This window comes from Elephas maximus, chromosome 10 (genome assembly GCF_024166365.1).
Source record: "Elephas maximus indicus isolate mEleMax1 chromosome 10, mEleMax1 primary haplotype, whole genome shotgun sequence".
In the NCBI taxonomy this organism is placed as follows: Eukaryota; Metazoa; Chordata; class Mammalia; order Proboscidea; family Elephantidae; genus Elephas; species Elephas maximus.
In genome coordinates, this window is record NC_064828.1 from 14,521,802 (window position 1) to 14,548,955 (window position 27,154).

General features: G+C 49.9%; 1 protein-coding gene across 2 annotated transcripts; it reads left to right on the forward strand.

The window, feature by feature from the left end:
* The first annotated feature begins 5,742 nt into the window (after positions 1-5,742).
* On the forward strand, positions 5,743-25,544 carry RPAP1 (RNA polymerase II associated protein 1). 2 transcript variants are annotated; one of them, XM_049898514.1, is made up of 25 exons: positions 5,743-5,824; positions 10,212-10,467; positions 10,762-10,910; positions 11,175-11,264; positions 11,720-11,840; positions 12,427-12,648; positions 13,734-13,913; positions 14,966-15,081; positions 15,353-15,451; positions 16,977-17,078; positions 17,291-17,458; positions 17,710-17,892; positions 17,995-18,129; positions 18,229-18,399; positions 18,781-18,938; positions 19,354-19,512; positions 19,652-19,853; positions 20,246-20,355; positions 20,765-20,960; positions 21,212-21,364; positions 21,578-21,720; positions 22,292-23,048; positions 24,541-24,717; positions 24,876-24,935; positions 25,037-25,544. In XM_049898514.1, the coding sequence occupies exons 2-25, from the start codon at positions 10,287-10,289 to the stop codon at positions 25,184-25,186; spliced, it is 4,182 nt and encodes a 1,393-aa protein (XP_049754471.1). In that variant the 5' UTR covers positions 5,743-5,824; positions 10,212-10,286; the 3' UTR covers positions 25,187-25,544. The 2 variants fall into 2 exon arrangements, with proteins under 2 accessions (XP_049754471.1, XP_049754472.1); XM_049898515.1 differs by having other exon boundaries at positions 5,772-5,878.
* The last annotated feature ends 1,610 nt before the right edge of the window (positions 25,545-27,154 follow it).

Here is a 27,154-nt window from a genome sequence, read left to right on the forward strand (position 1 = left end):
CCAAATTCCCCGTATTTGTGCTCCATTTCCCACACCTTTATCTCCAAGTATCTTCCTGCCCCAAACTGACCATTTTCTCCACCCCTTTTGCCCAGCATGTTTTCCCACTTGGGCCTTGAGCCTTGAATTTTCCAGGACCTTGGTAATCCCTAGGTTTTACCTAATATCTCCCTACACTACACAGGCCTTGTATCTTTAGGAGCTATCATTCTTCCTACTTAATTCCCCTGTTTCTACCCCCCTCCACCTACTTCTCAGGACATGGTATGAAAGTTGGCTGTGTCCTTATAATGTCCAATAAAATATCAGCTATTATTAGTAGGCCACTTTGCACACAGTAGGCACTTCATAATAGGCAGATGGGTGCTCAGTGAGTGAATAAGTTCCTCTGAGCTTGGCCTGCCCTACAACTAGAATCACAGGGGTGACTTTGCTGACATACATCCTGCCAGGCAGATACAGAGCTGGTTCCAAACCCAGCCTAGCCAGTGTTTCCCTTCTCTGGCCTGTGCCATTACCTGTCCCCTGGAGCCCACCCTGTAGGCTGGGAAAGAAAGACCAGCCCCTTGTTGGCACAGCCTCACTGGATCTTTCCATGGATTCTCCTTCTGAGCAGCAGAGGCCTGCCTCTTCCTCCACTTGGCCCCATCAGTAAAAAAAACAGTGCTTGCTTATTAATTACACTGAAAACAACAACAGCAGCAGTGCTGGTGGCAGCCTTAGACCAGCTGGGGGCGCCCCCAGGTGGCAGCACAGGGAAGGTCTCCAGAAGCACTACCAGAGTGGAACGACCGGGGCCTGAAGTCTCCCTCCAGCTGAGAGCTCTGCCAATTTTGGGGGCCACTGTGGGTCAGCTCCGGGACCCTTTTCTACCAGAATCCACAGCTTCTGAGCTTGCACTGAGTTGGATCAGGACAACAGTCTGGGGCCGAAGCCAGATTTGCGGGGGTCTGTGTGACCGCTGCAATGTGGGGTCTGTGTTACCGCTGCAATGTGGCTGTCGCGGCCTTGCACTTGAATATTAGTCACTTCTGAAGGCCATCCCCCCCACCTCTCCGCTCTGGAGAGGACTTCAAGTTTCCAGGAAAGGCGAGCCTCCTTCTCACGGCTCCTGGCTGACACTGGAACGACTTCTAGAGGATGTTGAGTCCAAAACCCAAATCCAGCCTTCTACTTCCTTTCTTCCCTCATTCCCTCCCCCATCATTTCCTGAGCCCAGGACAGGAGTCCCAGCCCAAGGACGAACCTCTGCCACCAGCTACAACAGACTCCTTGAACATGTTATGGTTGCCTCCGCATTCCCAACTCACGGCCGACAAACTTCCCACCCAGCTTCAGGCCTGAGACGCCACGCGGTCACCTCTCCCCTGGAGCAGCACACCGTCCCTGTATACAGGAAGTTCTCTACCTCTGCTTCTGAATCCCTCTCTACTCTTAGTTTCTCGGCTTGGGGACTGTGGGTTCTGGGTCTTCACTGTGGGTCCTGATCTTTTCACTTCCCAGCTCCTACAGAAAGTGATCTCACAACCCACCCTCCTTGCCTGCGTCGCCCATCTTTCTCTCTCTCTGGGCACATTATAGAAATGTGCTTCTAAGGGATGTGAGCAGGTGCGACTTTGTAGAAGAGGTGTGTAGGTGGGTGAGAGGGTGTGCGCTGTGAATTACGAGGGAGGGTGTGCATTTGTGCAAACTCTAAATGTGACTGAGGCTTTGTGGGTGGATGGGGAGAAAGTGTGTGTGTGCTTGTGCGTGTGTGTGGCTGGGGAAAGTTTGCTGCCTATGCAAATACATGCCTGCGAAAGCTCCCTCCCTTTCATAAATGCATTGCTTGGAAGGAAACTAATCGAATCAACAGGAAATGTATTTGGCCTAATGTGGGAGCAGCTGTCCCAGGAGTTCCTGTCCTCAGAACAGAACCAGAGCCAGCTCTGATCTATCCCAGGGGAACAAGAAGGCACCTCAGGGTTGGAGGAGAGCAGGGTGAGAGGAAGGACCAGCAGCAGCCCCTTATTACAGAAGGCTAGGTCGGGCTCTGCCATTTCCTTAATCTAGTGAAATAGGTATCTGCATACTCTCTGCCTTTTGTGACCCAGGATTGCCTAAGGAGGCAAGGATCCAGACATGAAAAAGACAAACCTAGAAATAAAAACCAGCTCCTACAATAGCAGGTCACTCTTCTGTCCACTTCCAGCAATCTCAGGAAGCAGCTGCTTCAGCTTTTTCAGAGTTAGGATCTCCTGCACCCCTCTGAGAGTCCCTGGGTGGTGCAAATGCTTAAAGCACTCGGCTGCCAACCAAAAGGTTGGAGATTCAAGTCCACCCCCAGGTGCCTCAGAAAGAAGGCCTGGTGATCTATTTCCAAAAAGTCCGCCATTGAAAACCCCACCGCGCATAGTTCTCCTCTGACACACGTGGGGTCACCATGAGTTTCAATTCAATGGCAACTTTTTTTTTTTGCACCCTCTCAGAGACCAAGAGACAGGGAACCTAGAGGCCTCTCAGGAGGGTGAGCCATAAAGTCACATCATTCTCACTGACCCTGTGACCACGGATCTGTTCTTTCCCAACTGTTGATTCAAGAGATGAGAGTTGGCAAATTCCACTTACGGAACATAATACATTGCTCATCACCTTAGTGAAAGGAGAGAATCTGTGCCTTGGGGATTTGGGGAAAAGCCACCCACAGATGTGCCAGGGGCACAGGGGACTGTTCCTATAGCTGCCAAATACCCACTGTCTGAAATTCCTAAACTAAAAATAATGTCATTCCTTTCCCAGTTGAAGACAAAGCAGAAAGGTAAATTCCCAGAAGAGACCACACTTTGACTTACGGTCACAGAGGGACTTACAGGTTATCAGAATTTTCCCTAAAAGCAGATTTAGGAAGTAGGCAGACAGCAAGAAGTTTGGGGTTTCTGAAAGGGCAGGGAGACATGTGGAAGAAAAGCTGTCCTCTTCAAAATTTCACCTAGGAATGCCCCTGAGAAAAAAAGTTTTGCCTGTGTGTGTTAATGGCCTATATCTGGCTCTCTGTGTGTCTCTATCTGGCCCTCTTTAACTGCGACCTGGTAAATAAGGCTTTTCTGACTCTAGTTGTTTTTTTTAAACTTCTTATTTTGGAATATTTCAAACATACACACATGTAGAGAACAATATAATGAACCCCAATATACCTGTCATCCTGCTTCAATGACTATCTTAATTAATTGTGTTCCATTTTTTTTATTTTGCATTTTTTTTTGTTTTGTTTGTTTTGCTGGAGTTTTTCAAAGCAAATCCTAATCATTTATCATTTCAGCAGTATATATTGCAATATGTATCTGTAACAGACTTTAAGAAAAAACCTCATCCATATATAGATACAGGTGATTACATGTAGAAATATTTACAGACTTGTGTGTATACAATATTTACCTACACATATACACATATATTTCCTAGTTCTGTCAGCTCAGAGAGCTTAGAAGCAAGATACCCCGATAGCAATAAGCACACCTGCACCAAGACCTTGGTTTCTAATAATATTCCCCAATAAAAGGAAATAGGGACACTTGGATAAATAGATGATCCTAGGACTAAGCCTGGTGCATCTTTTAAGTGCCAGAAAGTAAGGAAATGCTTAAAAAATGAGTGGTGCTCAAAATATAAAGATGGGTACATCAAAGAGACACAGAAGTCAAATGAAAAAGCTCCCAGTGACCAAAACAGGAAGAATGTGTGGGGGGAGTAATATTGGATTATAACCCGTAACCAAAATTATAAAAGTACATTTGACTTATTCTTCTGCATTTTTTTTTTTTTCTGCATAAGAAGCCTTGGTGGTACAAACTGTTAAGTGCTTGGCTGCTAAACAAAATGTCGACAGTTCAAACCCACCCCATGGCTAATTGATAGGCATATTTTTTTTAATCTATAAGAGGTCCTCCTTCTTTCCTGGCCATGCAATTTATAGAAGAAACTTAATCATTTGTAGAATTTTCCACAATCTGGATTTAATTATCGTGCTATCATTTAACATGTTCTTCTATCACTCAGATTTCTTGTTGATTGGTAGTTAGATGAAGGAGTGCTGGTGGGACAGAAGTTAAGCACTCAGCTGCTAACTGAAAGGTTGGCAGTTTGAGCCCACCAGCCACTCCACAGGTGAAAGATGTGGCAATCTGCTTCCATAAAGATTACAGCCTAGGAAACTCTATGAAGCAGTTCTACTCTGTCCTGTAGGGTCACTGTAAGTTAGAATCAATTTGACAGCAATGGGTGGGGTGGTGGCAGTTAGATCTAGAGGTTTGATCAGATTCAGGTTCAATTTTTTTAGCAAGAAGTCTTCTTAGGTGGTATTTTCTACTTTCAATTGCGTGCCATCTGGAGACACATTATGTTCAGTTGTTTCACTTTTAAAGATGTTAAGGTTCGTCAGTAGGCTCAACAACAACAAAATTAATTAAAATTTAGAAAAAAAAGATACATCAGTGGGTTCATTAATTTTTCACCTAATAATTTTAGCAGTCATCAATGATTATTGCTTACAGCCATTATTTCATTAATGGTTTCAAACAGCAATTTTCTACTATCATTCTTTCTGCATTTTTGGCTCTTCTCACCCCCCATACCGTCATTGTTTAATTGTGGTCAGGTCCTAAAGGATTTTGGGCCCTAAGGTTGGCTAAATCCTATTAGCTAAAATTTACTGTTGTGGTTGAGGACCAGAGAACTTAAGGATTCCATAAATCTGCTGTAGTCCTGGGCCAGAAGCATCACCTGGAAACTTGTTAGAAATAAAAAGTCTTGGGTCTCATTTCAGATCTACTGAATCAGAAATTCTGGGGGCGTGGCCCAGTATTCTGTTTTTAGCAAGATCCTTGGTGATTCTGACGTCCACTAAGGTTTGAGAACTACTGGACTAACCTTGGCTGCCCTAGATGGCACAGAGTCCTTCAACCAAGCAATGACTTACTAAGGTACTATGTGCATATGCTGGGTGTTGAAGTTAAGGATGCAAAAGAAGGAGATGGCCTGGTGCCCTCAAGTCTATTCAAGGAAACGGGACATAGGATTGTGACAAGGTAAGCAGCCATGGTAGGCAGTGCATTCCAAACAGGCCAAAAAAGTGGAGGAGGAGGTAAGATTCCAGATGATTGCACGGAAAGTAAGGCTTGGTTGGCAAAGGTTTTAGAGTTGATTTTGGGTAGGGGTGGTAGGGTTAAAGAAGAATGATTTCCAAGAAGAGAGAGTGGCATGAAACAAAAGGCAGGAAGCTCTGGAAGGGGATAACCTTCCAGACAGTGAGGTTGTTTTCTTCTCTCTTCTCACTCCCACCATTCCTGCAGCGCTCGGGACAGTGTTTCTTTTCTTGGGTCTCGCCTCACCTTTTTCCTGATTATCTTCTTGCTCGCTCATAAACATTTCAGGAGGTCTCATTGGTGTGTGTATAGGTACCTGTGGGTTGGCTACCGGTGGATGTGGTTGCGGGGTATAGGCTGTGGTTACCCGGCAGAGTGCGTGCAGACGGACTTCCGAGAAGCCCTTTGCCTCTGTCACAGGTGTACAGTATGTGTAGAAGGCCTGTGTCTGCTATACATCAGAACGATATGTGTCTTGGGTGTCGATATAACGCTTATGTAGTGGGGTAACACAGGGCAAGGCACCGCGGCTAGGCAGTTTCGCGCTCACCTGTTGGCGACGCCAGGCAAGCGAGCCTGGGAGTGGGCGGAGCCAAGTCCGGGAGAGGCGGGGCCGGGCTGCGGAACGGAAACTGAAATCTGGCGGCGGCGGAAGCGCGGCTCTTGCGGGGCAAGATGGCGGCGCCCATGAGGGCCTAGAGCAAGTAGGTGGTGATGTTGGAGGCACAGGCTTCAGGGGACCCAGGCGGAGGGCTCAGGTGCGGGATGTTTGGTGCCTTTGTCGGAGCCTGTCCGAGGGTTTTGTTCTGTACGGGAGCTTCCGCGGCCTTTCCGGTGCGGAGATCCTAGGCACGGCCCTCCATCCAGGAACACAGGCTGACAGGCGTTGAAGTCTCGTTCTAACGCTGGTGGTTTAGCTTAGCTAGCACCCCCGATTGCAGAGCCCAGGGGACAGTCGCTGGTCCCGACTCTGGGGTACGCCTGGCGCTGGACGTAACGTAATACAGGCTGCAACGTAATACAGCTCCAGAGACGCCTAAAAGGCAACCCGAGAAAATCCGGTTGTCTGTTGTTAGTACTACGTTGCAGGGGAATTTTCCTTAAATAGTTCAAGATGTTATTACTCTAGCATGGTTTGATTCTATACAAATCATCCCTGGAGTTTGTGGGAAAATATATTGGTGGCTTTACTTAAGACTAAAATAATTGTTGTCATCTACGAGGTTTATTTATGTGACTACCTGGCACTGTGGCAGGAGCTTTTCGTGCATTGTCAGTTGAATCTTCACAAAATTCCTCTTACATAGAACCTGTTACTATCCACATTGTACGTTTGTGGAAGCTGGACTCTGGATAGGTTAAGTAACTTGCCCGTTTTCGAGCAAATAGTGAGTAGTGGACCCAGTATTTGACTTCTGGCTATTGATTTTAAAGCTGATGGCTCTAACAATCTTAACTCCCTTTACAGAGGAGATTCTGGCCCCCTCTTGTGAAGTGGGCTGAGCTTCACTTTTGGGTCACTTCAATCCATGGATTAATAAGGGAAATTGTTTCTCCTCATGTAGAATCTTAGAGAAGTGAATTATTAATGTACTGTGGAGTCTCCCTTCATCCAGTTCAGCCTTCCTTTGGCCCCTTGGGTGCACACTGGGGTAGGTAATTTTTTTTCCCCATGTCGACAAGGCTGCCTGGCAATTAGATCTGGTTTAATTGTTTTTTGGGTGTACAAATAAATCACGATAATAATTAATATTTTCATACTTAATATGTATAATGCTATTCTAATTATTTTACATATATTCATTCACTCATGAAATAGGTATAATTACGTGCATGTTACAGATGAGGGAACAGGCACAGTAACTTGTGGTAGAGTAAGTTGCCTACAATTACACAATTAGTAAATGGCAGAGCCTGGACTTGTATACAGACAGTCCATTTCCAGAGCTGTTTACTACCCATCCAGGAAGAGACACATCTATGTATGTTCTTTGCTGTCAGTCTACAAATATTTTATCTACTAATTACAAGTTCTGTGCCAAAGTTAAGACCCAAAGTTGTAGACAGGTCTTTGCACACTTCATCTACTTCCATCTCTTCACTGCTTTATCTAAGTTCTCAATATTCAGCCCGGTTTCTAGCCTATAGTAATTACTCCCACTCTGAAATCCTGTAGCACCAGTTTTCTTTGTGATTCATTTATCACCAAGATGTATTGCTTTCAGCCTTTTTAATGCATATGTGTGGTTACCATACCACCACCCGCCCCCAAATTGGGATAAATTTGATTAAAGGAAGACTTGCAATCTAGGCATGCCATTTGAACTACAGACTTTTAATTTCTAGGCTTATGAGGGGAAAGAGAAATAATGAAATAGGAAATTACTGAAAGATCCAGAGTTTTGGCTTGGTCTGTGTTTGTCTCCTCAGTAAGCTCCTTAAACCCAGAGACTGGATCTTATGTACATTTCCTTGTATTTCCGTACTCTTGGAATCGACTTGATGGCAACGGGGCTTGGTTTTGGTTTGTATACCCCACTCCCCAGAGTAAACTCAGAAAAAAAAAGAAAACAGCAAAAGACTTTGATAATTTTTTTTTTTTTCAGTCTGGCTGCTCTTTTATTTCCATTTTATTTATGTTTTTAATTGAACTTTAATAAAGGTTTACAGAACAAACTAGTTTCCCATCAGTTAGTACATACATTGTTGTATGACATTGGTTAACAACCCCACAACATGTCAACACTCTCCCTTCTCAACCCTGGGTTCCCTATTACCAGCTTTCCTGTTCCCTCCTGCCTTCCAGTCCCTGCCCCAGGGCTGGTGCACCCCTTTAGTCTTGTTTTGTTCCATGGGCCTGTTCAATCTTTGGCTGAAGGGTGAACCTCAGGAGTGACCTCGCTACTGAGCTGCAAGGGTGGCCGGGGGCCATGCGCTCAGGGTTTCTCCAGCCTCTGTCAGACCAGCAAGTCTGGTCTTTATTTTTGATTAGAATTTTGTGCTACATTTTTTTCCAGCTCTTTCCAAGACCCTCTATTGTGATCCCTGTCAGAGCAGTCAGTGGTGATAGCCGGGCACCATCTAGTTGTACTGGACTCAGCCTGGTGGAGGCCATAGTAGATGTGGTCCATTAGTCCTTTGGACTAATCTTTTCTTCATGTCTTTAATTTTCTTCATTATTCCTTGCTCCCAAAGGATTCAGACCAGTGGAGTATCCTAGATGGCTGCACAGGCTTATAAGACCCCAGACACTACTTACCAAAGTAGAATGTAGAACATCTGGCTATGCCAGTTGAGTTAGGTGTTCCCTGAAACCGTGGTCCCCACAGCCCTCAGCCCAGCAATTCGGTTGCTCAGGGAGTTTGGATATGCCTACGGAGCTACCATGACCTTGCCTTGTACAGGTTGTGCTGGCTTCCCCAGTATTGTGTACTGTCTGATCATTTTTTTTATAGTCACACCCTCATGTGATCGTCTTGTCATTTCCCTAATGACTAATGATGTTGAGCATCTTCATTTCTTATTGCCCTATTGTATATCTTTGGTAAAAGTCTATTCGTATCCTCTGCCCGTTTTTTAATTGGGTTGTTTGTCTTTTTGTTGTTGAGTTTTAAGAGTTCTTTCTGTATTCTGGATACAAGTTCCCTTATCAGATATACGATTTGCAAATTTCTCCTCCCATTCTGTAATTTATCTTTTTACTTTGATGCGCAAAAGTTTTTAATTTTGATGAAGTCCAATTTATCTATCTTTTCTTTAGTTGCTTTTCATGGCATATTTAAGAAACCATTGCCAAGCCAAGGTCACAAAGATTTACACCTTTATTTCTTCTAAGAGCTTTATAGTTTCAGCGCTTCCCATGCATTTGGGTTGCGTGTCCATTTTGAGTAATTTTTGCGTTTGGTATGAAGTAGGGTTCTAATATCATTCTTTTGCATGTGAATATCCAGCTGTCCCAGCACTATTTGTCGAAAAGACTATTTTTTCCGTCATTGAATTGTCTTGACACCCTCATTGAAAATCAGTTGACCATAGATGTAGGAGCTTATTTCTGCACTCTCAACTCCATTGATCTGTATGTCTGTCCTTATGCCAGTACCTCACAGTCTTGATTACTGTAGATTTGTAGTGAAGTTTTGAAGTTGGGAAGTGTGAGGCTCCCCAATTTTTTTTTTTTTCTGTGTTTCTTGCATTTTCATGTGAATTTTAGGATCAGCTTGTCTATTCTGCAAAAAACCCAGTTAGAATTTTGATAGGGATTGCATTGAATCTATAGATCAATTTGAGGAGTGTTGCCATCGTAACATTAAATCTTCCAGTCCATGAACATGGGAGGTTTTTCCATTTATTTAGGTTGCCTTTAATTTCTCTCAACAATGCTTTATAGTTTTCAGTATACAAGTCTTACCTCTGGTTAAATTTATTCCTAAGTACATTATCCTTTTTGATGCTATTTTAACTGGATTTGTTTTCTTAATTTCATTTTCTGATTGTTCTTTGCTAAGTGTATGGAAATACAACTGCTTTTTGTGTATTGATAACTTTACAGCCCAAGGTTATTAATAGTTTGAGCACTTTTAGGCCAGGCATGTTCTTTCCAGTTCGATAGAGAATCACCCCTCCCTGTTATGACATATTTATTCACTTGGCCTCTGATGGCGTTTTTCTGAGGAACACTGTTGTTGGTTCCTGAGAGTGTTATCATCATCAGATTGTTAACAGCCTAAGTTGACAGTAAATTTGCTACTAGACCGATGATATCAGGGAGGGCTGGGTAAGGAGGGCGTGGCAATAAGTTATGAGTGAGGAGGGATGAGTTTACATGGATCCCAGGAAGAAAGAGGGTCTTTTCTGAGCCCTGGTGGTGCAGTGGTTAAGAGCTACAGCTGCCAACCAAAAGGTCATCAGTTCAAATCCACCAGCTGTTCCTTGGAAACTCTGTGGGGCAGTTCTACTCTGTCCTTTAGGATCCCTATGAGTCAAAATCAACTCAATGGCAATGGGTTTGGTTTTTGGTTTTGGTTTCTGATGCACAATAAAGGGAATCAGGTTTCAGTGGCAGAGGGCCCATCGTATTTATTCATGTTTTAGGGCGAGTGAGAGAGAATCCCCACCCCGAAGCACTGCTGGGAAGGGTTGCACTGAGGAGGCAGTTGCAGTGACAAGATGCTGTCGAGACCAAAGCCAGGGGAATCTGAGGCGGACCTGCTACGCTTCCAGAGTCAGTTTCTGGCAGCTGGTACAGCCCCAGCGGTACGCTTGCTCAAGAAAGGAAGTAGGAGAGGGGGCGATGCTAACGCTGACCAGCGTCCACGGCAGGATCATCGGGACGTGGTGATGCTGGACAGTGAGTGCCTGTGGGTCTGAACTTGAGTGGGAGAGAAGGTGCTGCCTTGGGCCCATCTCTCTTCTGATGTGACTGGCTCTGCCCTGTCGTTATTGCAGACACTGCATAGCCTCTGTTGCTACAACCCCATCTTCCATATGAAGAAACAGGCTCAGAGAGGTTAAATATCTTGCCCAAGTTTACGCAGCTTGAGCCAGGGCCACACAATGGCTCCCTTTATTTTGTTCCCTCCCAGCCGTGAGTCTCTTCCTGGGGAGGGATGAGTATCCTCACATATAGTTTTTTTTCCCTTAGATCTCCCAGATTTGCCCCCAGCTCTGGTTCCTGCTCCCCCAAAGAGAGCGAAGCCCAGCGCTGGTTGCCTCCTGCCAGAGGATGATGACCCTGAGGAGAGGCTGAACAGGCATGATGAGCACATCACTGCTGTCTTGACTAAGATTATTGTGCGTCTCAACCCGGCTGAGGGGGACAAGGCGCCCTAGAGCGCCAAGGATAGTGGCCGGGGTGGTGAGCCTTATGGGTGGAGGGTACCTCCAAACGGTGGGACTTACTCCTCCCTCAGTCAGGTTAGGGGCTGAATAGATCCTGTGCCCTGAGAAGTGAGGTGGTTCCTGACCCCCCAGAGTGAAGAACTTTGGTCCTAGCGGGGTAGGATCCAGCCTCGGGAAGTCCCTATGTCTTCACTACTTTGTGCTTTGTTGCTGCAGGAACGAGATACAAGTTCAGAGGCCGTGAAACTGCCTGTGTCCAGCGGTGTTGCTTTCCCCCTTGTTTTCCATCGCTCACAGGAGAGACAGGTAGGCAGGGGTAACCCTAGATATGCTTAGGAGACAGGTGAGCCTCATAGCGCATCTTCCCCAGGTAGGCAGTCTTAGTAATGATAAGCTTTCCCATTTACAAAGCAACACCATACTCAGCACTTTAAACACATTACCTCATTTAATGCTTGTAACCACCTTGTAAGGTAGGTATCATTGTCCCCATTTTTCAGGTGAGGAAACTGAGGCCCCCAAAGAGGTAAATACCTTGTCCAACACTACACATCTAATAGGCAGAAGAGCCAGAAATCAAACCCAAGTCTGTCATGCTAAAAGGCCTGTGACCCCATTAGAGCCCTGCTTTCCTGAGGCCAGGGCTGTGACCCATACAGATAAGTCCCTTGATCTCTTTGTTCCAGAGGCCTTGATACCAGGGCTTGAGGGGAGAGTGGGGTAATGGTATCAGTAACCCAGGCTTTCTTTCTGCCCCGTAGGGGAAGCCAGCAATATCTGGTAAGAGAAGCATCTTTGCCCAAGAAATCGCAGCAAGGAGGGTGTCTGAAGCCAGGGTCCCAGCAATTGGGGAAGTTGTACCTCCCTTGGACCCACCAGAGGGTGAGCTGGGTTTGAAGAGGCTCAGCCATTTTAGAAGACCTGATCACGGGGTTGTCTTTGGATGTACATCATCCCTGTGTCAAATGGGAAATGCATTGAGTGATTTTGAGAGAACATCATCCCCAGCCCTCACCTCGGGTGCTTAGTGTGGGAGGCTTGGGCGCAACACCTAGACTCAGAGAAGGGCAGGTGCTACCTAACCCTAAGAGAAAAGGAGAAAGGAGGAGTGTCTGGCAGAGATATGAAAGCAAAGTTGTAGGCCAAGACTCTTTTAATGACATAAATTATTAGTGGAATTGCTGGGGTTGGGCTGTTAGAGGCAGAAGGCTACCCAGACATTTGGGAGAAGAGTTGGAAACTAGGATTTTTCTGAGGGAAACCTCACATAAGTCCGAAGAAAAGAGTGAATGGAGGGGCTAACCCCCGACTCTATACAAGTGTCTGGACTCCTGTGCCAGCCCTTGGGGATCTCCAGTCTACCCAGGACAGCTGTGGGGCTAAGGACTAAGGTCCAGGTCTAATGGGGTTAGGGAACCAGGCCAGACGACCCAGTTAAAGCCATGAGACTGATCATATACTTTTCCAGGTGTTGTGACATGTGAGGCACCCACTCCTGGGGACCAGGGCCAGCAGCTTCTAGGGAGCACCCACAGCTTCCAGGGACCCCATCTGGTCACAGGGAAGGGGCTCACAGGCCAGGAGGCTGAGCGGGAAGCCCAGACCATCCATGAAGAGAATGTAGCGAGACTGCAAGCCATGCCTCCTGAGGAGATCCTGTGGGAACAGCAGCGCCTGCTTGCTCAGCTTGGTATGGGACCGTGCCAGGGAGGGACTGCCACCGACTGTGTGCCAGGCTCTGTATGGGGCTGCACTGGGAAGGGACTGCACCGACTGTGTGCCAGGCAGACTCTGTGCCAAGCTCTGTGCCGAGTACTTGATACGCATGATTTCATTCTGTCCACAAACTAGTCCTGTGAGGTACGTGGTACTGACTTCATTTTACTTATGAAGAAAACTGAGGCTCTAGGCTTTAAGAAACTCTTCTTCCAGGCCACACAGTCGGTAAAGAAAGAGGATGAGATTTAAACCCAGGTCTGTGTCGTCTCACAGGCCCTGTAGTCTTGCTCTACTTTGTGTACCTTACTGCTGTGATACAATATCCGCTGTATTGTACACTGTGGTGTAGTATACTCTCTTACACTACACTACACTGGAGTCCCTGGGTGGTACAAATGGTTAATGCGCTCCACCTGGAGGCACCTCGGAAGAAAGGCTTGGTGATCTACCAGCAAACAAGCAGCCATTGAAAACCCTGTGGAGCACAGTTTTACTGTGACACACGTGGGGCTGCCATGAGTCAGGATCAGCTTAATGGCAGCTGGTATACTGTTCTATACCTCTTCCAAGTTTCTGCTTGCCGAAAGGGTAAGCACCAGGACAGCCTTGTTCTCTACCATATATCTAGTACCTACATAGAGCCTGGCATATCGTAGATGTTTAGTAAATGTTTGTGAATAAATAAATTAGCTGGGAGAAAATCAGGGAAATTGTTCCTCTAAATGTCTTCTCTCTGGCCATAGTCAGCATTCATTTGCTGATTCCACAGCTGCTTGCTTCAGACATCTGGCCTGAGGCCAAGCACAGGAACGAGAGTAGGTACTTGGACCAGGGGACGGTGAGGGGTGGCGGGCAAGGTGGGCAGGCAGGCCCCAGTGATCCCACAGCTGTGAGAAGGCAGGGTTATAGAAGGGCCACAGGAGCGCCCAGGAAGCTGGGCGAGGGCTGGGGAGCAGCTTGTCCTACCCGGGGCATGCACAGGCGGCCACTATTCAGCAGGTTTTAGGGGGCTGGGGAGGATCTGGACTCACGCTGTCTCCTCCACCCGCCCTCTAGATCCTGGCTTGGTTGCCTTCTTAAGATCTCGCAGCCACACCCAGCAGCAAGCAGGAGAGAAGGCCACAGAGATGCAGAGGCCAGGAGGACCTTCTACTGAGGTCATCAAAGAGAAGCCCATTGTGCCAACTTCTGCCAGTGAGCCCAGGAAGAAAGATGAACTGGAGCCAGGAACCCCAGGTTGGGGGGAGAAGGGAACATCCTTTGGGGGAGAAAAGTAGAGGGAAGTATCCTTTCTCCTATCGTTGTATTATTGTTAGGTGCCATCAGGTCGTTTCAGACTCAGCGGCAAATGAGAGAGGAGAGAAGCTTTTCTGTCCTTGGGCATCTAACGCTAACCCTCATTACTGGCTTCAGATCAGCCGTCATTTGCCAATGTGTGTCTTCTTCCTGCACGTGCTTTCTGTTCCATGCCCTGTTGCTCCTTCTCCATCTTCCCTGGGGCACAGCAGCAGGCTGTGATGGCTGAGTGGCCTCCTCCCCCAGCAGACCATCTCCCCGCCTTTGCTGTAGCTGCTTTGGCCGGGCTCCAGCCATCCACAGTCCTTTCTGCCTCAGCTCCCAGGGCCAGGGTGATGGGAGAGGAAGAGTCTGACGCAGGGCTGTATGAACATGCCAGACCAGGAGAGAGGCCAGTGGGAGCGCTCATTTCCCAGGAACTGGATTATTTTATTAGTGGTTAAGAAAAGGAGAAATTGAATTATGAGGGCCAGGAGCCTCCTGCCTCCGGAGGAGCTCCAGGCCAGCTGAGCTGCTGGGGTGGGGGAGGGGCAGGGGTAAGGAAGGAGGAGGAGGAGGAGGCAGGTGTGTGTTTCTGCATCCTGCTCCCCTGGGCAGTGTGGCTGCCCCCTCCTTGTCCCCACTCCCCTGTTCTGAGGCTTAAGAGGGTGGGTACTAGAGCTCCATTTTCCCCCGGATATGTGTTCTTCCCTTTTTCTTCTTCTCTCTTTTCCACTTCTCCTCCTCTTCCCCTTTCCCCTCTTCCTCCCAACAAACTCTTAGGGTCAGCAAGGGGCTAGAGCCCAGGACTGGGTGTGTTCTGCCATATCTGAGACTTTTGCCCAATTCCCTGGATTTCCAGCCCCTGGACCATGCCATTTTGCCATAGCTGAGGGCAGATGGGCAAGGCCCTGGGGGCAGTGATGGATGTGGTAGCTGCTGGATGATGGCTGGGACTTCTGTACCAGTGAGCTGGGCCCTCAGGGAATACTCCCATGATCCCACGTCCCCAGGTCCGGCCCTGCCTGTGACCCCCCACAAAGAGTGGCTGCACATGGACGCTGTTGAGCTGGAGAAGCTCCAATGGACCCAGGACCTACCACCACTCCGGCAACAGCAGACGCAGGAGGTAAGGAGGCCAGCTCATCTAAAGGGATGCTCCTGCACCTGCACCCAGAACCCAGGCCTGTCTCTTCCCCTGAGTCTGAGAGACGTTTCTCCTTTGTACCCACCCTCCTCTCCCACCACCCTGCCTGGTCCCCGAGGCCAGAGGTACCCAGTTTTCCAGACGGCGGTGGATTCAGCACTGAGCTCTGAAAGGCCTGGAATTAAAGGTGAACAGTGGGTAGGGGGAGGTTGCTGTGTCCCCCAGCCCGTCGCGCTCTTTCTCTTCCCCTTAGAGGATGCAGGCCCGGTTTGGTCTTCAGGGAGAGTTACTGGCCCACAATGCGGACCTGCCTACCCACCTGGGCCTGCACCATCATGGAGAGGAGGCAGAGGTGAGGGATGGGCCCCAGGGATTGGGTACTTCTTGGCAAGTGCTTTTAACAACCATGTGGAGAAGGACCTCTAGCCAGTGGCCTTGAACCTCTTATGCTCTTGTTCCAGTTGATGGCTGTCTTAGTCACCTAGTGCTGCCATAACAGAAATACCACAAGTGGATTGCTTTAACAGAGAAAAATTTATTTTTTCACAGCATAGTACCTTACAACCAGGAAACCCTGGTGACGTAGTGGTTAAGTACTATGGCTGCTAACCAAGAGATCAGCAGTTTGAATCTGCCAGGTGCTCCTTGGAAACCCTATGGGGCAGTTCTACTCTGTCCTGTAGAGTCGCTATGAGTCGGAATCGACTCAATGGCAGTGGGTTAGTGGGTTACAAGTCCAAATTAAGGGTGTCAGCTCCAGGGGAAGGCTTTCTCACTCTGTCGGCTCTGGAGGAAGGTCCTTGGTCTCAATCTTCCCCTGGTTGAGGAGCTTCTCAGGTGCAGGGACCCCGTGTCCAAAGGACGCACCCTGTTCCTAGTGCCACCTCCTTGGTGGTATGAGGTCCCCAACTCTCTGCTTCGCTTTCCTTTTATCTCTTGAAAGATAAAAGGTGGTGCAGGCCACACCTCAGGGAAGCTCCCTTTACCTTGGATCAGGGAGGTAACCTGAGTAAATGTGGTGTTACAATCCCACCCTAATCCTCTCAGCATAAAATTACAACCAGAAAATGGAGGACAACCACACATGGCCTAACCAAATTGATACACACATTTGGGGGGACAAACTTCAGTCCATGGCAGTGGCCTTGCTGTCCATTCGTTTTCTAAGGCCCAAAATCTCTCTCCCCTTTCCCTCACATTCATGTTAGTTACCAGAACTTGCCAATTCTATTACCTCCCCATGATGCGTCCTGGATGAGAACATTGCTCGCGCTTCTCTGCTCAGTTGCCGTGTCTTTGACTTTCTGCCCCCATGGAATGACACGCTGATTTCCTGTGGCCCAGCTCAGAGCATGCCTTGCTTTGGAAAGCTTGGCTCACCTCTGCTCACAGAATAAGGCCTTGGCTCCTCAACCTGTCAAGGAAGTCTTCCACAGTCTATCCCCGCTGACCCTACAGTTCTGCCTCCCTCAGTCCTCGCCATTCTGCTGCCTCCTCCCCACATACACCTGCAGGGCTCAGTTCCTGGACCCCTCCAGGGATTATCTTTCCCTTTTGTGCTGCGTCCACCCACTGAAGCTCCACCCATTCACAGAGACCGGGTCATTTTTCCAGAGCCCCCTTCTTTCTCCTATTCACTGGTTGCAAGTTAGACATGGATTACTGCATTCCCCCCAACCCGCCAAATAATGTGTTTGCTCGTGTGCGAGCCCTGTCTACCAGCTGTGGCCCCGTGGGGAGCAGGGCAGCAGGCAGCACTAACTTATCCTTGTCTCTCCCTGGACTCCTCACTGGTGTCTGGCATGAGGGGCTGCTGGGTATTTGTTGGGGTGCTGCCTAGCATCTTGGCTCCTTCTGACTTGTCGTGTCTGCCCCAGAGAGCAGGGTACTCCCTCCAGGAACTGTTCCACCTGACCCGCAGCCAGGTTTCCCAGCAGAGAGCACTAGCACTGCAGGTGTTGGCCCAGGTCATCAGCAGGGTGAGTGACTGTGGGTCCCTGGCCCTGCCCCTCCCTGCACTCTCGATTTCCTCACCTCCCTTCCATTTCACTCTGACTCACTAGCCCAGACACCTGCTGGCTGTGGGTCAGACAGGGACAGAACAAACCCAGGGTCACAGGTGGGCAAGTGAGGAGTTAGAGCAAAAACAGATGTCAGCATCGTCAGCAAGGTTTTATCCTCCTGCCCTCAGGCACAGGCTGGAGAGTTTGGCGGCCAGCTGGTGGGCAGCGTCTTGCACCTCCTTTTGGATGCTGGTTTCCTTTTCTTGCTACGCTTCTCCCTGGATGACAGAGTGGACGGGGTCTTGGCAGCTGCTGTGCAGGCACTCCGGGCTCTGCTGGTGGCTCCTGGAGATGAGGTAACAGGGCTCGGAGTAGGCGTGGAGACATCAGTGTCTGAACTCCTCATGCTGGCCATGCCCTCACTGCAGAGACTTTGCCAGGCTGAGTAGAGGACAGAGTGATGGCAGGCATCACCCTCACTAAGGCCCCAAAGCCCAGAAGCCTTGTCTTTGCACTCTCTGTGGGTGGTTTCCACTCCCCACTGGTGCACCATTCCCTGGCATGGTAGCTCTTCTTATTCCCACCACCCCTGCCTTTCTTCTGGCAGGAGCTCCTAGACAGCACCTTCTCGTGGTACCATGGCGCTTCGGTGTTCCCTCTGATGCCCAGACAGGAGGATGAGGATGACGAAGATGCGGGTGAAGAGCCCCCAGCAGAAAAGGCAAAAAGGAAGAGTCCTGAGGAAGGAGGCCGGCCTCCACCTGACCTGGCCCGACGTGATGTCATCAAGGTAAAGTGCTGAGACAGCTGTGAGCCTGGCCCAACCCAGCTTCATTCCCAGCGCCCTGGACCTGGCTACATTTGGCAATGGGTTTATCTCTCTGGTCCCCAGGGGCTCCTGGCCACCAACCTGCTGCCTCGGCTGCGCTATGTGCTGGAGGTGACCTGCCCAGGACCTGCAGTGGTCCTTGACATCCTGGCCGTGCTCATCCGCCTGGCCCGTCATTCCCTAGAGTCAGCCACAAGGGTGAGACAGAGAATGGGGCAGCAAACAGGCAGAGAGCCTGCCTAGGTCTGGTCTTCTCCCTCAACCTCCCTACCTCCCTTTTCCCCCCACCCTCCATAGGTCCTGGAGTGCCCTCGGCTGATAAAGACCGTGGCTCAAGAGTTCCTGCCTACCAGCTGGGCGCCAGTGGGGGTGGGACCTGTCCCCAGTCTGCACGGAGTGCCCTGTTCTGCTGCCATGAAACTGTTCCGTGTCCTGGCCTCGGCCGGTAGGAATATTGCTGCCCGGCTGGTGAGCAGGACGCAGGGCAGTGGGTGGGAGGTGGGTAACAAGGCTGAGCTGGGGGCTGAGCATGGCCCTTGGAAGCTGGGTGGCCAGCTCTTACCAGCTTTCTCTCCCTCTCTGGGCCAGTTGCTTAGGAATACAAGAGAAACCACCAGGCGAGGAACCTAGCCACCTGGAGGCGAGTGTGTCATGTAGACCTGTAGCCTGTCTCATTTTGTAAGGGGAGGGCTCCCTGTTCCCTGGACCTAAAGAGCCAAGGACAAAAAAGCACTCAGCACATGTTTCTAAGTAGGCCTAGAAAAGGTGACAGCAAGGGTTTGCTAAGAGACGGACAGGTGGGTGGACTCCGTGCTAACCCTGACCCCCAAACTCTCTGCCTACCCCCAGTTGAGCAGCTTTGATCTTCGGAGCCGCCTGTGCCGCTTCATAGCTGAGGCTCCCCAGGAACTGGCCTTGCCCCCAGAGGAAGCTGAGACACTGAGCACTGAGGCCTTCCGTCTGTGGGCTGTGGCTGCATCCTATGGCCAGGGCAGTGACCTTTACAGGTGAGGAGAGGCAGAAGTAGGCCCCCTTACAGACCCCTAACCTGATGTCTCAGCCTTTCTCAAAGTCCCCACCTGAGAGGGAGGCTGGGAGAGGGTAAGAAAGGACACAGGGTATGAGGAAGGCTGGGCATCAGGACCAGCCAGGGGAGAGTAGAATGAGCATGGGCTAACCACATCTGTGTACAAAGACATTGATACTTACTGGAATTTCCTGTTGGGGGCAGCCTTGAAGGGCTTTCCCTTCCCATTTCAAGGCCCAGCCCTCCTTCCCTCTTGAAGTCTTCCAAGTATGCCCTGCCCTCAGGGCCTTCTCCCCCCTGATTCCCCCTAACCAGACTGCAAGTCACCTGGTTGGGGCCATACCTTCTGTCTTCATCTCCCTCATACGGTGAGGGTCAGTACCTGCTCTCCCCAGGGAGCTCTACCCAGTGCTGGTGCAGGCACTGCAGGCTGTGCCACAGGAGCTCGGCGCCCCGCCCGCTCGGCCCCTGGCCATGCAGCGGATAGCCTCACTGCTCACCCTCCTCACCCAGCTGACCCTGGCAGCCAGCAGCACCGCCCCTGAGCCCATCAGGTAGGCCCATCGCCCTGAGCCTACGGCAGGGAAGTCCTACCAAGACAGGAGGGAGTGTTCCTCCCAGGGCAAGGGTGGCTGCAGCCTAGCGGGGAGTGACAGCCAGGTCCTCACTGTGGCCCTTTTGGCACTCCTGTAGTGACTGTGCTGAAGCCAGCCTGCCAGGCACCCCTTCCCTGATCACTTGGACACAGGTGTCTGGGCTCCGGCCCCTTGTGGAGCCATGTCTAAGACAGACCTTGAAGTTGCTGCCCAGACCTGCAATGTGGAATGCTCTGGGCCCAGTGCCCGCTGCCTGCCTGCTGTTCCTGGGCGCCTACTACCAGGCCTGGAGCCAGCAAGTGCGTGTGGCCTTGTCTCATGTGTCCTGCCTCCCGCCCTTTTTGCTCCCTTTCTGTCTGCACCTCTCCACTCCCACCATCCCACCTTCTTACCCCTACCTTTCCTCCTCTTGCCACCTCAGCACCCAGTGGAGCTTCAAGGAGCAAATGTTGGTGGGGACCAGAGAGCCCCCACGCAGCGGCTCAGCTTTCCTGCAGCCTTTATGCTCTCAGGCCCCTAGGCACAAGTGCCAGAGCAGCTCAGGGCTTCTGTTCCTCCAAGGGGTCAGAAAGCAAAAGCTCCAGACTGGGTCTTTTGGGCTCTTAGAATCGTGGGGTTGACCTGGGAACACAGGCTCTAAGGAGAATGGGTGTCCCAGGCCATCAGCTGAGTGAGCCCCTCGGTCCTCCAGCCACGCTTGTGCCCGGGAGATTGGCTTCAGGACATGGAGCGGCTGTCGGAGGAGCTGCTACTTCCCCTGCTGAGCCAGCCCACTCTGGGCAACCTGTGCGAGTCCCTTAGGTATGTACTGTGTGTGTGTAATGGGTGGAGGGGCAGTTTCCCTCCTTGTGGGAGTCCCTTAGGTGCATACTGTGTATGTGTAATGGGTGGCGTGGCATTTTCCCTCCTTATGGGATTCCCAGGTCCAGCTTCCTTCCCATCCCAGGGTGGAACCCTTCAACCTGAGGAAAACCTGAGTCGTTAGCAGGCAGCAGTCGCGATGGCCTCTGAGATCCACACTAGGGCCCCTGTTCTTCTACAGAGTTCTGTGCCCTGGGGGACCAAGTGCCAGGCCCCAGACCCCAGGAATTTGAGCGCTGATCTGCACAGCCAAGCCCCTGCTGGTCTTAGTCACAGACAACCAGGTAGCTCTTTTCCAGGCTGACACATCAGGCCAACCCCCTTCTCAGCTTCTGTACTCTGCCCACAGGCGCTGCTCCCCTCTCTGCAATCCACAGTCCTGTGCTCCGGCGCCGGAAGCCCTCCCCAGCCTCGTGTCGCTGGGCTGCGCGGGAGGCCGCCCCCCTCTCAGCCTGGCTGGTGCAGCCTCACCCTTCCCATTCCTCACTGCCCTCCTCTCTCTTTGTAATACCCTGTCTCAGATCCACAAGGGGCTGTGTAGCCAGGTAAGCCCTGGGTGCCTAGTGAGGGGCCAGGCAGGGGGCCAAGATGGCAGGATTCAGAAAGGAAGGGAGAGAGCACCCACTGGGGAAGGGTGGCCTCTTCTGCCAGCACCCATTTCTCTGAGTTTGACCAGGAAGTGGGCCCTCTGGGGTGTACCTCCTGCCGCCTCCTGGCACGGCTCATGTGTGTGTTTCTGGTGGACAGAAGGGATCCATGTCAATTTCTAGAACCAGACAAGCTTGCTTTTCCTCAGCTGGCTGCCATATTGGCTTCCCCAGGACTCCAGGACTACTTCCTCCAGTGTGTGGCTCCTGTGGCTGCCCCACGGCTCACAGCTTTCTCAGCGTGGGCCCTGCGCCATGAGTGCCACCTGCAGTACCTGGCACTCTCCCTGGCTCAGAGAGCGGTGGGTTCCCCTGCACCTCTGTTCACCCCGCCCTGTTATCCCCTCCCATTTCCCTAGAACTTCTGCTGCTCCCGCCAGGCCACGCAGCTCCAGCTTTCCTTCAGACGTGCCCCGGGTCCGTGCCCTTCCGTCTTCCCCACATCCTCGTTTCTCTGCTTTGTCCTCTCATACCCTTCCCTGCCGCTCAACAACTCCCTGCTTTTCCACCCACAGGCCGTGCTCCAACCAGTGCCAGCCACCAGTACTGCCCTCCATCATGGCATGGCCTTGGCCTTGCTGAGCTGGCTGCTGCCCGGAAGCGAGCACCTTGCCCATGAGCTGCTGCTGAGCTGCGTATTCTGCCCAGAGTTCCTCCCGTAAGTCTAGGGTTGGTGGCATCAACTCAGACCTTTGGGAGGCTGCTGCGGTTGTTGACAGAGCAGCCCTGAGTTTGGAGCCAGGAGACCTGGGCTTAATTCTCTTTCTTCGTAGATTATACTTAACCTGTCTGAGCTCCAGTTTCCTCTTGAGTAGGGTGAGGATGAGACTAGCCACACCAGAGAATTACAGTGAGAATTCAGTGTGACCTAAAAATGGTGTATAAACAAGCCATATACATGTAGTAGCTAACAGTTATTGTGTACTGATTCTGGGTCTGGCACTCATGTTAAGTATTTATCTGTATTTTAACATAATGTAGGTACTATTATCACCGCCATTGCACTAGGAGGAAACGAAGGCACAGAGAAGTTATGTAAACTTGAACTTAGGCAGCTCACTCTAGTGTCCACCTCCTAACTACTGCACACACTGCGTGGGAGGTTACTGGGGTGTAGGGAGGAGTAGGATTGGGCCTAGGACCTCTGGGAAGCCCCAGAGAGCTGGCAAGGCCTTCTGGGTCTTGAGTTCTGGCCCTCATTTTTGGCTTTTGGGTTCTGTCTGTTACAGGGAAAGAGCATCAGGGGGTCTGGAGGCAGCCGACTTCTCGGACCGGCTATGCCTAGGGAGCCATGGGGACCCTGGGTGTGGGCGAGGGACTCTGCTAGCTGAGGCCTGCCAGGACCTCCCCAGCATCCGCAGCTGCTACTTGATCCACTGCTCACCTGCCCGAGCCAGCCTGCTGGCCTCTCAGGCCTTGTACCGAGGGGAGCTACGGCGACTCCCAGCCCTGCTGCTGCCTCTGCCCAAAGAGCCACTGCTGCCCACTGACTGGCCCTTCCTGCCATTGATCCATCTCTACCACCAGGCCTCAGACAACCCCTCGGGGCGCCCTCCTGCTGACACCATGGGCACAGCCATACGGGCCCTGCAGTGGGTTTTAGTTCTGGAGAGCTGGCGCCCCCAGGCCCTCTGGGCTGTGCCCCCTGCCGCCCGTCTGGCACGGCTCATGTGTGTGTTCCTGGTGGACAGTGAGCTATTCCGGGAGACCCCAATACAGCGTTTGGTGGCAGGCCTGCTAGCCCGGCTCTGCCAGCCCCAAGTCCTGCCAAACCTCAACCTGGACTGCTCACTTCCTGGCCTGACATCTTTCCCTGACCTCTATGCCAGCTTCCTAGAGCATTTTGAGGCCGTGTCTTTTGGAGACCACCTCTTTGGGGCTCTGGTCCTCCTTCCCCTGCAGCGTCGGTTCAGTGTGACCCTGCGCCTTGCCCTCTTTGGGGAACATGTGGGAGCCTTGCGAGCTTTGGGCCTGCCTCTGACCCAGGTATGTCCTCAGCCCGGCAGCAGTCCTGGGGGCGCTGCTGAGCTGTGAGGTGCTTTGGTGGGCCTCAGGATCCTCATCTTCCCTCCCAGGGTTCTCTGAGAGGGTTAAGTAACAGAACCCATGAAAAGGGTTTAACACAGTATCTGGCATATAGTAGGCGTTCACTGTGATTAACAAGGCATGGCTCCTTGCTCATAAGGTGCTGCAATCCAGATAAGAGATTTAGTAAAAACCATCATAGTCCTGTATTGTTCAGACTTTAAGTGTCAGGTCAGGATTCAGAGAAGGGAAAGATCAAAGTGCTCTTCCCATAAAGAAAAGTCTTTGTAGGAGAAGTTTGGGCACTGAAGGTTGGGCAGAATTTGAATTGTCAAGAAGGAGGAAAAATGTTCCCAGTGGAACAGCATGAGCAAAGGCTCAGAGGCAGGAAGGAGTATGACAGAGGGTTGGGGGGAGGGAGGTGGCTAGATCAGAGATTCTTTTTCAAAACTTGTTGGAACCAAGGCTGAGAAGCGAAGTCTTGGAGGGCTTCGACTATTAGGCTAAGTTTAAACTTGTAAAGCTGCAGAGTTACTTTTTTTTTTTTTTTTTTAAGATTTGGTTTTTATTTTTGTTATAGTCTATCTGGTGAATTTAAAATATATATGTTTTAATATTTAAATTCATAAATATGTTCAATAGGTTTATATAAAATATTAATGTATATTTTATATAAAAAAGAATTCAAAAGAAAGTATAAAATATTTTAAGGAATTAAAAAAGAATATTACAGTCATCCATAATCCCACTGCCAAGTGGTAACAATTGTTTACACTTTATCTTTTCCCAGTCCTTTTTAGTGTAAAAATATACATTTTTTAATTTTTAATGATAAAAATATTTTTATAAAAGTGAGATCACTCTGCATAATGTATTTTTTTCATTTAACATTACATCATAAGCATTTCCCACTTCACTAAATATCCTAAGAAATCAGCACTTTTTATTATTATATCATAAACCATTGTGTGGTGTGCCCCAATTAATTTTATTCAGAGCCCCATGGTGGGCATGTAAGTTATTTTCTTTTTACTATTTTAAGTAATGCTATGATAAACCACATTGGACATAAACTTTGTATTTCTCAGGTAATCATTTGCTGTGTGGAATTTAGAATTACTTTTTAGAAAGAGAATCACTGGTCTGAGGAACATGAACTTTGGCAAGGTTTGATGATGTCATTGAGCAGTTGAACATGATATTTTGAAAGTTCCAAATTTAAATAGATTAAATAAATAGTGATGGGCAGTAGAAATTCATAGCTGCTTCTCACCCAGTTCCCAGTGTCCCCTGCTTTCTGGCTCTGTAGTCTTTCACCTGGATCCTTGTGATAGAGAGGGATGGGGCCTATCCAGGCCCGACCTCTGCCTTCACGATTAGGTTTCATGTGCCCGTGCTGTGCAGTGACAAACACTCCTTCCCTTACCTCAGCATGTCTCATGTTCCATTACAGCTGCCTGTGGCCCTGGAGTGCTACACCGAGCCTCCGGAAGGCAACCTGGCCCTCCTTCAGCTCTACTTCCGGGCCCTGGTTACTGGGGCACTCTGTCCACGCTGGTGCCCTGTGCTCTATGCTGTGGCTCTGGCTCATGTCAACAGCTTCATCTTCTCCCAGGACCCAAAGTGCTCAGTAAGTTACCATCCCATCTCCAGAGGGAGGGAGGGAGGGAGGAAGTGATCAACTGAGCTACCTTTGGGCCAGCCGGGAGAAAAGGTGAAGGCTGAGCAAGGCCAGTTATGGGTGCCAGCCCTCAGCCCAGTGCCACCTCTCCCTCTTTCTGCCTCCAGGATGAGGTGAGGGCTGCCAGCAGGAGCATGCTGCAGAAAACTTGGCTGCTGGGAGATGAGGTAGGGGCACATCCTGGAGGGGGGGAGGCTAGAGGGTCTTGGGGGTTGGAGACCCAGCAGATCTCACCACCTACTTCTTAAAGTTTCTTTCCTCTTTACAGGGTCTCCGGCAACACATTCTCCACTATAAGCTTCCCAATTCAGCCCTCCCAGAGGGCTTTGAGCTGTACCCTCAGTTGCCCCCTCTGCGCCAGCAGTACCTCCAGAGAGTTATCTCAGGAGCGCTCCAAACTGGAGTGTCAGAAACCTAGCAAAGCTGCTACAATTGGAGAGATGGCTACATTCTCCTGGGGTTCACCAAGAGACCTGCCCACCTGGCCACACACAGTGGCTTCACGTGGGCAGGAGACAAAGGAGCAGAAGGCTTGCCTTCCTAGGGGCAGGTTGTTTGAGTGTCTTTGGAGCAGAGTGAGCTCTACCATTATATTCTGATAGCCAGAGTTCAGGATCTAGGGCCTCTGAGGGTCTGTGGTGGGAATGAAGGATGACTTTGCCCTTCACCTCCTCCTTGGGGACAGGACAAACTAAATACACTTCCCTTTTCTCCCACCCCCAAGTCAGGATATGAATGTTATTTCTGTGCATTGAAATAAAAAAAAAATTTGTTTTTATCTCCTGGGGATCTGATGTGGACTGATTTCAGATATGCTGGTTTGGAAGTGGTATTAACGGGTGGGTTATCCCGGGGGAGGATCAGGACTGCTGTGACAGAGCTGGGGGAGGGGTCCTGAGTGGGAGGTGAAAACCAGCTCCACATCTGCAGACAGGAAGGACGGGGATCCCCGTTCCAGACTAATGCCAGACCAGAGCAGTCCTCTTGGAAACGGGGGCACTTCTGAAAGGACTTTCTGAGCAGACCAATCGAAGTTTAGGTGTCCTTAATAAGGGCAGCATCTAGTCATCTTATGAGCCCGTCTTAGTCATCTAGTGCTGCTGTAACAGAAATACCACAAGTGGATGGCTTTCACAAAGTGAAGGTTATTCTGTCACAGTTCAGAAGGCTAGAAGTCCACATTCAAGGTGCCAGCTCCAGGGGAAGGCTTTCTCTCTCTGCCAGCTCTGGGGGAAGGTCCTTGTCATCAGTCTTCCCTTGGTCTGGGAGCTTCTCAGTATAGGAACCTCAGGTCCAAAGGATGCGCTTTGCTCCTGGCACTGCTTTCTTGGTGGTATGAGGTTCCCATGTCTCTGTGCCATTCTGTTTTTTATATCTCAAAAGAGATTGGCTTAAGACACTACCTAATCCTGTAGACCTCATCGGTATAACTGCCGCTAATTCATCGTATTACTTCACAGTGATAGGATTGACAAGAAACAGGAAAATCACATAAAATGGTGGACAGTCACACAATACTGAGAATCATGGCCCAGCCCAGTTGGCAGATATGTTGGGGGGACACAGTTCAATCCATGACACCCACTATTTCTAACAGCTGTTATCCAGAGACACAGAGAAGCCAAAAATCAGACTGGTACAGCGTCCTACAACACCACTACCAATGTTAACTTGATTGGCGGTAGGCAAGAGCTGGGGAGGAATGGGTCAAAACATAAATTCTGGTTCATTCCTATTCTATTTAGGTTCTGTTGTCTAAATCCTAGCTAGCACTTAGGCTTTCTTACACTGTCATTTGTCATGAGGAATTAAGTACCATTATTGTGTTTTGTAGGTCATGAGGGTGAGTGCAATGCACCAGGCCCGGGCCTGCCAGTGGGCAGAGAGAACCCACCCCCCCATAAGTGGGGCTGCTAAACACAGAATTATCCCAAAGGGTTTATTAAGCAACTACTGTATATACGAATGGTGATCTGCTTCGAAAATAATAAAAAAAAACCAGCGCCGTTGAGTCGATTCTGACTCATAGCAACCCTATAGGACAGGGTAGAACTGCCCCATAGAGTTTCTGAGGAGTGCCTGAAAACCCTATGGGGCACAGTTCTACTCTGACACACATCAGGTTGCCATGAGTCAGAATTGATGTAAGCTGTAACTACACATAACAGTAGTTCTTAACACTTTGTTGTTGTTGTGTGCTGTCAAGTCGATTCCAATTCAGCAACCCTATAGGACAAAGTAGAATTGCCCCACAGAGTTTCCGAGGAGCAACTGGTGGATTCAATCTTCAGCATGTGACAAAAGTCACCTGGAGGCGTGTGTTAAAACAGATTGCTGGGCCCCACCACCAGAGTTTCTGTAGATCTAGGGTGGAACCCAAGAATTC

Excerpts from the sequence above, each read along its gene's own strand:
- RPAP1 (XM_049898514.1), top strand. The coding sequence starts at position 10,287 with ATGCTGTCGAGACCAAAGCCAGGGGAATCTGAGGCGGACCTGCTACGC. Across the intron at positions 10,911-11,174 it reads CTGTCTTGACTAAGATTATT|GAACGAGATACAAGTTCAGA; the intron begins GTGCGTCTCAAC and ends TTGTTGCTGCAG. Across the intron at positions 18,130-18,228 it reads CCCTAGAGTCAGCCACAAGG|GTCCTGGAGTGCCCTCGGCT; the intron begins GTGAGACAGAGA and ends CACCCTCCATAG.